We start from the raw sequence: 10,037 nt of genomic DNA, 5'->3' as shown, positions 1-10,037 counted from the left end.
TGATGTTTGCATACAAGATTTATTTTTATTTTTTCTCTTCACATCATATTTAGTTAGCTAAAATTTTCAATTGAATTGATCTACAATGATTTTACTGGTATGTTACTTAGTTAAGAGAGTGATTGAGAGATCTTTTGTTTATTTTAAAGTGATTTTTCTTAAGATTATTTTGAAGTAGAGAAAAACAAAAGTAGGAAGTTGTTGGGTTAAGCGTGCATGAATGAGAGTAGTATTGAGATGAGTGATCTCCTTAGAAGTTCTCATGCATCAAACTGTTGAAGTTGCGTCGCTTGATCTGGTTGACTAAGTAGGCCGTAAAAGAGTGACATAAGATCTTAATGGGTAATACTGCTACTGCTGGGGACAGAGCCGACTGTAGATAAATTGTAAGACTAATCTCTAAGGAATATGAGATAGCATCGGCAGATAGACACGTACCTCCCTGGAATTGTGACATAAAACCGACCCATTAACACCCAAGTAGGTGCACTCTGCGCTGCCAACAGTATAAAGAAATAAAGTTGCACCTTGACGAATAACTATAGCTTTTGGCCTAATAGTAAGCAATTGATCCTAACAAAAGTGTTTGGAAATAAAATGCTAAAGCTAGTATAAACTAAAATTTGAGTGTTCAGAGAAAAATTACTTCCAAGCTTAGTTTTTAGTATGACAATAATATCATTAATCTATACATCATTCATCATTTATCTATTAAATTATTTAAATTTTGGTATGCACATAATTGAAAATGTATTTATATAATAATTATTATTATTACATTTCAAATATTTTTTAATCAAAATTAATATATCTTTTTATAACATGATTTTTTGAAAATTTATATAAGATTAATAACAAAAATACATAACAAAAAATTTGTATAAATGAAAAAAATATGAAAATGTAAATTATAAAAATGCAAAATATTTTTTAAAAATAAATTCTTGTAATAAAATATGATTGAAATTTTAGAGTTCCATTCGAAACTCTTAAAAAACCGATATATAAATAAAATTTAACATCTTTACAAAATTTCCAAAAATATTTAGAAAAATTAAACAATTGTGGAATATAATAAATTTTTTAAAGATACAAATGTCAAATTGTAATTTTAAACTGTTAACAAAAAAAAAAGAAGCTGAAAAAATTATATCATTATTGATTCTAGCTTTTAATTAAAAATGACAGAAGTCGAAGCAGAAGTCGACATTCACCAAAATTTGACCAATTGAATATATGATCAGTTTTAGAACTTATTTAATTGTTGAATAAAGACATAGAGCAAATGGTATTATAGAATATGATCAATCCAAAGGATATATACGTCAAACAATTAATATGGGATTCATGCATGGAACACAGAGTGTGGTTTAATTTCTTGATTTGGGATTAATTTAATTAAAAATAATTTTAAAAAGCAATAGAATCAACGTAAACCTCGTCCAATGGATTACCAAGTGTCCAAATTGTTTACGTACTAATTATTTTATCCAGAAAATTAAGAATCATTTGTTTGATGACATCTGAATGGATTACGTCGCCAGGATTAATCAGCATTTTGCATCATCCCAACAGTCATCTGCTGATTGATTAATTTGTTTGATTCCATGTTTCGGATTTAATTAGGAAATGCTACTTGCAATAAATAAATAAATACAATATAATATAATATAATATAATATCTGCTCAATATTTTATTAATTGGCTCCTCTCATGATTCTTTATTCAAGTTGGTGCGGGGAAAAGTAGACAGTAGTTCGTTGAAGATGATTATGAAGAAAAAGAGTGGGAATTTTTATTTTTTAATAAGATTTTGTGCGGATTACTATATCTCCTAATTCAATATTGGGCTACGGAGACCACTTTTACAAATATTTTTTTTATTTTATTGGAAATTAAAAAGGAAAAAAACGTTCTTGCTTTACCGAAAATATTGATTATAACATGCAACTCAAATAATTTAAAACATACATTATCTCAAGTGTAAAGTGTCGATCGGTCTCATAGTAAGGACAATTGTTGTTGGTCGATAAATCAGATGATATAATTATTGATTTCGTGCTTCAGTAATATCAATTAATTTGAGAGGGCAATCTTATTCTTTTAGTAGAGTATAATAAGATTAATAAATTATTTTGATTAATCATGAGTTGATTGGACAAATTAATTTATTGGAGCTTAATTTAATTTAATCCGACCAGGTCTATTTGGTGGCTCTAATATAAACTCGGATAAATTATATGAGTTATAATTTATGGTATATGTGTGATAAATTTATCCGGACAGAATATTACATGGAAGTTTATCATCAAATCTTCTAGATATAGAATAATATATTCTGTCCATTTAAATTTATATTTTAAAAGATATCGTCATTATCTTTTTGTTACAAGATATCACAAATATATTTTATATATATGTGATATTGTAACTTGTGACCACATACACAATCCTACGTTAATAGTTTGAGAGAACACTGGAGAAGGCTTGGAGGTTTGGAGCGTAGATCTAGTGCAGAGAAAGATCGGAAACACGCTTCAAAGGTAATCTAAATTCTGTGTGTTGTAATTAATCAATTCGTGTTAAATACGTAGAACAATCGATCCTGTGAGGAAGAGATGATTGAAATCACAAGAAATTAATTTTTGTGATCCGATCTTCTCGATCTTGGCTAACATATGATATCAGAGCCACGGGTTTTGATATTGTTTTGCGTATTTCAAATTAATTAATTATTTATGCATGTTTTAGTTTAAAGCGGTGTTAGATTTATGTGATTGTGGTTTGAATGGATTGATTTATTTAATTTTTGAACGGTTTATGGCCATAGTTTTTTTGGTGAAATTGTATTTCGTATTTTCGAGTCTGTAACCAAGGGGGTAGATTACGACTCCATGTTTCCCCTTGTTATTTTTGTGCAATTTTATTGTATTTTTTCGGATTGGGCTTTTCTGCTTTTGATTAAAGAACTGGAGGGCCGGATGCAATTCAATTAAAACTACAAGGACCAGAATGAAATTTCGTCCAAAGGGTTCCAGGGACCGGAGTGCACCTTCTTCAATTCGTCAGGGACCTGTTCTACAATTTTGGCAACCACCATGAAAAACCATTTCTGGATCGTGTAATCGGAAGCACACGGCCACGAGGATGAGGAACGAAAGCGAAGGTGATTTCCGGTCCTTCTCACGCGTTGTTCTTCACGGTGGAGCGGCGCAGAGGAGGTGCGAAAAGATTCAAATTTTCGGCGCTAAATCTGGAAAAATCGAGCATCTGTTTTTCCGATTTCGAATTGGATATGGTGTCTCGATGGTTTTCCAGTTACCGGCGCGGTGGAGATCTTCACTTCCGCAAGGTTCCAGCGAATCCGGCGGCGACGGTGGCGGCGATTTTTCTGTAGGGTGAGATGCAGAAGACGGGTCACGGGTTATGGGTCACGGGTTCGGGTCATGGGTTTCGGGTCGGATCCTGAAAGTTGTTGGATTTATTACTTGGGCTGGAAACTTTTAAAAATTGAAGTATTGGGCCAAATTGGATTCGATTAGATCTTTAATTTTTTGGTCTAGGTGGGGCCATAAATTTGTTCTTGTTTAATTATTGCTTATATTTGTCATTTATGTATCATGCCATGTAGATTGCATAAACATCGCTTTAGGTACTATACTGTCATGCATAAAATTTTATTTATTCTAATATTTAGAGAATAAATATTTTGATTAATAATTGAATTATTTTAAGAGTTAAAATAGTCATGATTTTATTAATCGGATAAAAACCAAAATTAAATTTAAATATTAAGTGTGAGAGGGTATATTTTAAATAAACCCACGGTCTCCCTCATTAGTCCATTAGTAAGAATTATGTATGCCTCATGCCAATTTTATCGGTCTCCCTATAGGAGGGCTACATTGTTTCAGTTACTTGATTGGACCCATTATTATAATTATTTTATAGTAAAATTAATTGTGACCACCCTATATGTGACATAATTAATTTGGTACTTGATAAATAATTAATTTAAGGGTATACACTTAAATCAATGATTTTGTGAGAATTTCTTATAAAATATTTTTACAATATCTTTTGATGGCCAAAATCAAGCAATACTAAATTGATATTGCATGAGTTGCTAGATATATTGAATTTAGTGGGAGGGTCCCAGCCTAGCTATAAATAACATGTTTTTTCCTAAAGAAAAAATTATGTATTTTTGGAGTTTTAGGTAAATTGCTGTGTTGTAGTAGTTTTTGGGATCTACAAATACATTTCATGCATAACATGTAATTTTATTTATTGCATTGCTCATTTAAATTTATTTTAATTTCAGAAAAATGACTAGAAATTCATTGTCTATGATTTTAACCAACAATCAACTAGTCGGAGAAAATTACATTGATTGGAAACGTAATTTATTGATTGTCTTAACGGCGGAGAAACACAAGTTTGTGCTCAATGAACCCTATCCATCGGTGCCTACGACGGAGTCCACAGCAGCTCAAAGACAGGCTTATGATAAGTGGATCAGTTCTGATGAGAAGGCCCGTTGCTACATTTTGGGATCTATCTCAAATGTGCTGCAACAGAAACATCAGAACATGGATACTGCTACAAAAATCATGGATAGCCTCCAAGAAATGTTTGAGCATCAAGGACGTCAGGCACGACAAGCAGCCATTAGAACCATTATGAACATGCGCATGAAACCTGGGACGCCCGTGAGAGATCATATGCTTGCATTGATCGCTCAGTTTAACGTGGCTGAGGTGTTAGGGGCTGAAATCAAATCAGAGACTCAGGTTGACATGGCACTTGAGACTCTCCCTGAGATGTTCTCACAGTTTAAGGTTAGCTATAACATGAATAAGCTAAACATGTCCCTGACTGAGCTGATGAAGGAACCCCAAAATGCTGAAAGTGTTCTTAAGACTAAAACTGGTGATACATTTGTTGTTGATTTTGCTGGGCCATCTTATTCCAAGCCGAAAGGTATAAATGGGAATAAAAGGAAAAAGCCCAACAAGAAGGGTCCACAACAAAATGAAAAGAAGGTCAAGGTAGATGGCAAGCCTAAGAGAAAATGTTTCCACTGTGGAGAAAATGGTCATTGGAAAAGAAACTGCCAAGGATATCTAGCTTCCAAGAAGCAGGCTAGTGGTGAGTTATCTTTTATTGAGTCTTGTTTAGTGGTTGATTCTACTGATACTTGGATTGTAGATTCTGGAGTCACTAATCATATATACAATACTTTGCAGGGGTTCCAAGTAACCAGAAGCCTCAATGATGGGGAACATACTCTAAGAGTTGGCACATGGGCTGTGGTGTCTCTAAAAGTTGTTGGAATTGTTTATCTTCATTTTTCGAATAATAAACATTTGGTTTTAAGACATTGTTATTATGTTCCGGATATTACTAGAAATTTGATTTCTGTTGCTTTATTGTTTAGACAAGGATATTATGTCCATTTTTCACAAATGGTGGTTGATATTACCTTGAATAAAGCCCTTATTTGCAAGGGACATTTGAATAACGATTTATATGTCTTAAAACATGACGACAGCTCTTTGCATCACATTGAATCCAACAAACGAATTAAATTGTCTCCCAATAATGAAACTTATTTATGGCACTTGAGACTTGGTCATATCAACCTTAATAGAATTCAACGGTTGGTAAAGGATGATCCGTTAAGTAATTTAAAGATGGAATCCTTGCCTGTATGTGAATTCTGTTTGGAAGGTAAGATGACTAAGAGGTCTTTTAAATCTAAAGGACATAGAGCCAATGAAGTTTTGGAATTAGTGCACACTGATGTATGTGGACCAATTAGTGTACAAGCTAGAGGAGGATTTGAGTATTTCATCACCTTCACTGATGATTACTCTAGATACGGTTATGTTTACCTAATGTCCCACAAATCTGAATCTTTTGAAAAGTTCAAGGAATTCAGAAATGAAGTGGAAAAACAATTAGGTAAGAGCATAAAAACACTTCGATCAGACAGAGGTGGCGAGTATCTATCCAATGACTTTAGAACATACTTATCAGATAATGGGATAATATCCCAATTGAGCGCACCAGCTACACCTCAGTAGAATGGTGTCTCTGAAAGGAGAAATAGGACTTTGTTGGACATGGTTAGGTCTATGCTAAGTTTCTCTAAGCTCAGTACATCCTTTTGGGGATATGCTATCCAAACTGCAATATACTTATTGAACATGGTTCCTTCTAAGTCTGTCTCTAAGACACCTCTTGAATTGTGGAATGGGCGCGTGCCTAATCTAAGACATATTCGGATATGGGGATGTCATGCTTATGTGCTAAAGAGAAAGATGGATAAAATGGAACCTAGATCAGAATTATGCATGTTTTTCGGATATCCTAAGGGAACAAGAGGATATTATTTCTATAGTCCTCAAGGCAAGAAGATATTTGTAAGTACAAATGTAACCTTCTTAGAGGACAAACACATAGAAGAGAGTGAATCAAAGAGTAAGGTTCTTTTGAAAGAGATTACTGAATCATCTACTCCAGAGATCCGCACTGAACCTACTCAGTTTGAATTCACATTTCTACCACCATTAACCACTGGTTTACAAACAAATGAAGTGGTAGAAAACATTGGTTCCAATGATCGGTCACCCCATCATATCCAAATGGAGAATGAAGGAAATGATCAAGAAGAGAACTTAAGACAACGAAAATCAATTCCAATCAACCAAGAACCTCCACAACTTAGATGTAGTGGGATGGTCATTCAACGACCTTCTAGATACTTTCTCTATGGATAATCGTTTGATGCGGTTTCCATTGAACAAGAAGAGGATCCCATCACGTACAAAGAAGCTATGGACGATGTTGACGCTGACCAATGGAGGAGTGCCATGGAATCAAAAATGAGATCCATGTACACTAACTCCGTCTGGGTTCTTGTAGACATTCCTGAAGGGGTGAAACCTATAGGGTGTAAGTGGTTCTACAAGAGGAAGAGAGGAATAGACGGAAAACTGGAAACATTTAAGGCTAGATTTGTAGCCAATGGTTTTAGCCAAAGAGAAGGAATCGATTACGATGAAACCTTCTCAACTGTGGCTATGATAAAGTCTATTTGAATCCTCTTATCCATTGCAGCTCATTTTGATTATGAGGTGTGGCAAATGGATGTCAAGACAACATTTCTTAATGGAAATCTTGACGAAACCATTTTTATGGTACAACCAGACGGTTTTATTCACAACGGTCAAGAGCATAAAGTATGCAAACTGAAAAAGTCTATTTATGGACTTAAGCAGGCGTCTAGGTCTTGGAACATCAAATTTGATCAATCTGTGAAAGATTATGGTTTCGATCAAAATCTTGATGAGCCTTGTGTCTATAAGAAAATTTTGGATGACAAGGTGATTTTTCTTGTGCTATATATGGATGACATCCTACTTATTGGGAATAATGTAGGGGTGATGACATCTGCTAAAAATTGGTTGTCTCAACATTTTTACATGAAAGACTTGGGAGAAGCAAGTTATGTTCTAGGTATCCAAATCCTTCGGGATAGAAAGAACAAACGGATTGCTTTATCTCAATCTTCATATATTGATAAAATATTGGTGAGGTATGCAATGCAAAATTCCAAGAAAGGTCAAACACCTTTTAGACATGGAATTCACTTGTCAAAGGACCACAATCCCAAGAATCCAAGTGAAGTGGAATACATGAAAAGAGTTCCCTATGCTTCGGCTGTAGGAAGTCTTATGTATGCTATGCTATGCACTCGACTAGATATTTGTTATGCTGTTGGGATTTTTAGTAGATATCAGTCAAACCCAGGAGCACAGCACTGGATTGCTGTAAAGAATATTCTCAAGTATCTTCGCAGAACTAGAGGGTATATGTTGGTTTACTCGGCTTCAGAGTTGGCACCTGTGGGTTATACTGATTCTGATTTTCAAGCTGATAGAGATTCTCGTAAATCCACATCAGGATCTGTGTTCACATTGGGTGGTGGTGCCGTTGTTTGGAGGAGTATCAAGCAATCATGTATTGCTGATTCCACAATGGAAGCGGAGTATGTAGCGGCTTGTGAAGCAGCAAAAGAAGCCGTTTGGCTGAAAAAGTTTTTGCTAAGCCTTGAGGTTGTTCCTGCTGCATCAAATGCCATCACTTTATATTGTGATAACAGTGGTGCAATGGCAAATGCAAAAGAACCAAGAAACCATCAGCGTGGATAACACATTGAACGAAAATATCACCTAGTGAGGGATATTGTTCAACGAGGAGACGTGACAGTGTGCAAGATAGCATCTGCTGAAAATCTTGCCGATCCTTTCACCAAAAGCTTAACTGCTAGAGCTTTTGAGGAACATATTCAAAATATGGGTGTACTAGACATGACTCATTTACTCTAGGGCAAGTGGGAGGATAATGAAATAATGTTCGATAGTATGATGCCCATCGAGTACTTTGTTATATGTTGATGACATTTTGAAATTAAAATAAGCTTCATTTATTTGTTTAAATAAATTTATTTTGAGCAATGCATATGTCCGTTGGATTGTTGTATTATTATAAATTGAGTGTTTAAGTCGTTAAACACAGAAAGATTCAATTTATAATTCAATCCAAAGTTTTATTGTCCACGATCGGTAAATAAATAAGGACAAATTATTTTGATAAGATCGTCTCAATTTTATTGAAACCTATCTTTGGTTTGGTAATAAAATTAAGAATACATTTTGTTGTATTGGACTGGACCACGTGAGATTTGAATTTGATTTGACCATACTAATTCAAAATCACTAGATTGTCGTACATAACACCTTAATCCTGAGCGGACAATGAACTTTGATTACTAACTTGAAGTTCTTTGATACATCAATGAGTAAGACCAAACTATTGGTCAATATCTCGATGTTTTGGGAATCAAAGTGAAATAACAAAGAACATATGTTCGTAATATGGAATCTGTCACCTAGTCAATAGGTATGATCATAAAATCACAAGTTCTTCTAGAAGACAGTAAAATCTGAGCTCAGTAATTCAATATTCTTGTTGAATTAATTATGTGATGTGATCACATGGAACTGTCAAAGAGAAGATGAGGGTTGAGAAGCTATGAATATCTAATATGGGTTATATGGTCATGATACCCAGTTTTAGATGTTCTGATTGATCGACAGAGGTGATATGTTGGATCGATAAATCAGAGGATATAATTATTGATTTTGTGCTTCAGTAATATCAATTAATTTGATAGTGCAATCTTATTCTTTTAGTGGAGTAGAATAAGATTAATAAATTATTTTGATTAATCATGAGTTGATTGGATCAAATTAATTTATTGGAGCTTAATTTAATTGAATCCGACCAGGTCCCTTTGATGGCTCTAATATAAACTTGGATAAATTATATGAGCTATAATTTATGGTATATGTGGGATAAATTTATCCGGACAGAATATTAAATGGAAGTTTATCATCAAATCTTCTAGATATGAAATAATATATTCTGTCCATTTAAATTTATATTTTAAAAGATATCGTCATTATCTTTTTGTTATAAGATATCACAAATATATTTTATATGTAAAACCCAAGATTTTTAAGTTATCGTTTTACCATGACAGTATATTTTGGATACCAGATTTTTATTTAAATTTTAGGATGTGAGAGTTTGCAAGATTTTAGTGAATAATAATATCATGTATATTATTCAAAAATTTGAACAGGAAAAGAATCCAAGAGTTAATTGATATTGAGATACCGGGATAAAAATCAAGCATGAGATAATACCAACCCTAGAATTTCGAATTCAAGAGTTTGTATATCATGCAAATTTCGAAAATTTGGTTGGATAAAGATTTGATTTTCGCGTATCACCAAGATTTAGATCACGATTTTGATGGAGATTCGATACACGGATGATACCTATCGAGATAGCATCCAACCCCTATAAATAGGAGGGTCACCTAACTCAAAATCACACCACTTCTCCCTCAAAGCTTTCGAGAATCCCCTCCCCTCTAGTTCCTTAGGTTTTTTTTTTTCGAG

At 33.8% G+C, this 10,037-nt stretch overlaps 1 protein-coding gene across 1 annotated transcript; it reads left to right on the top strand.

Moving 5' to 3' along the window:
• The first annotated feature begins 3,147 nt into the window (after positions 1-3,147).
• Positions 3,148-5,306, top strand: LOC140808207 (uncharacterized). The gene is made up of 3 exons (XM_073165277.1): positions 3,148-3,398; positions 4,325-5,151; positions 5,250-5,306. The coding sequence occupies exons 1-3, from the start codon at positions 3,148-3,150 to the stop codon at positions 5,276-5,278; spliced, it is 1,107 nt and encodes a 368-aa protein (XP_073021378.1). The 3' UTR covers positions 5,279-5,306.
• Positions 5,307-10,037: the final 4,731 nt, after the last annotated feature.

This window comes from Primulina eburnea, chromosome 1 (genome assembly GCF_022965805.1).
Source record: "Primulina eburnea isolate SZY01 chromosome 1, ASM2296580v1, whole genome shotgun sequence".
Classification (NCBI taxonomy): domain Eukaryota; kingdom Viridiplantae; phylum Streptophyta; class Magnoliopsida; order Lamiales; family Gesneriaceae; genus Primulina; species Primulina eburnea.
Note: the sequence above shows the minus strand (reverse complement) of the source record. Positions and strands in the feature narration are given on the sequence as shown.

Bases quoted from the DNA above. Each gene is read 5' to 3' on its own strand.
- LOC140808207 (XM_073165277.1), top strand. From the start codon at position 3,148: ATGAGGAACGAAAGCGAAGGTGATTTCCGGTCCTTCTCACGCGTTGTT. The intron at 3,399-4,324 runs GTGAGATGCAGA...TTTTAATTTCAG, and splicing joins GGCGGCGATTTTTCTGTAGG to AAAAATGACTAGAAATTCAT. The intron at 5,152-5,249 runs GTGAGTTATCTT...AATACTTTGCAG, and splicing joins TTCCAAGAAGCAGGCTAGTG to GGGTTCCAAGTAACCAGAAG.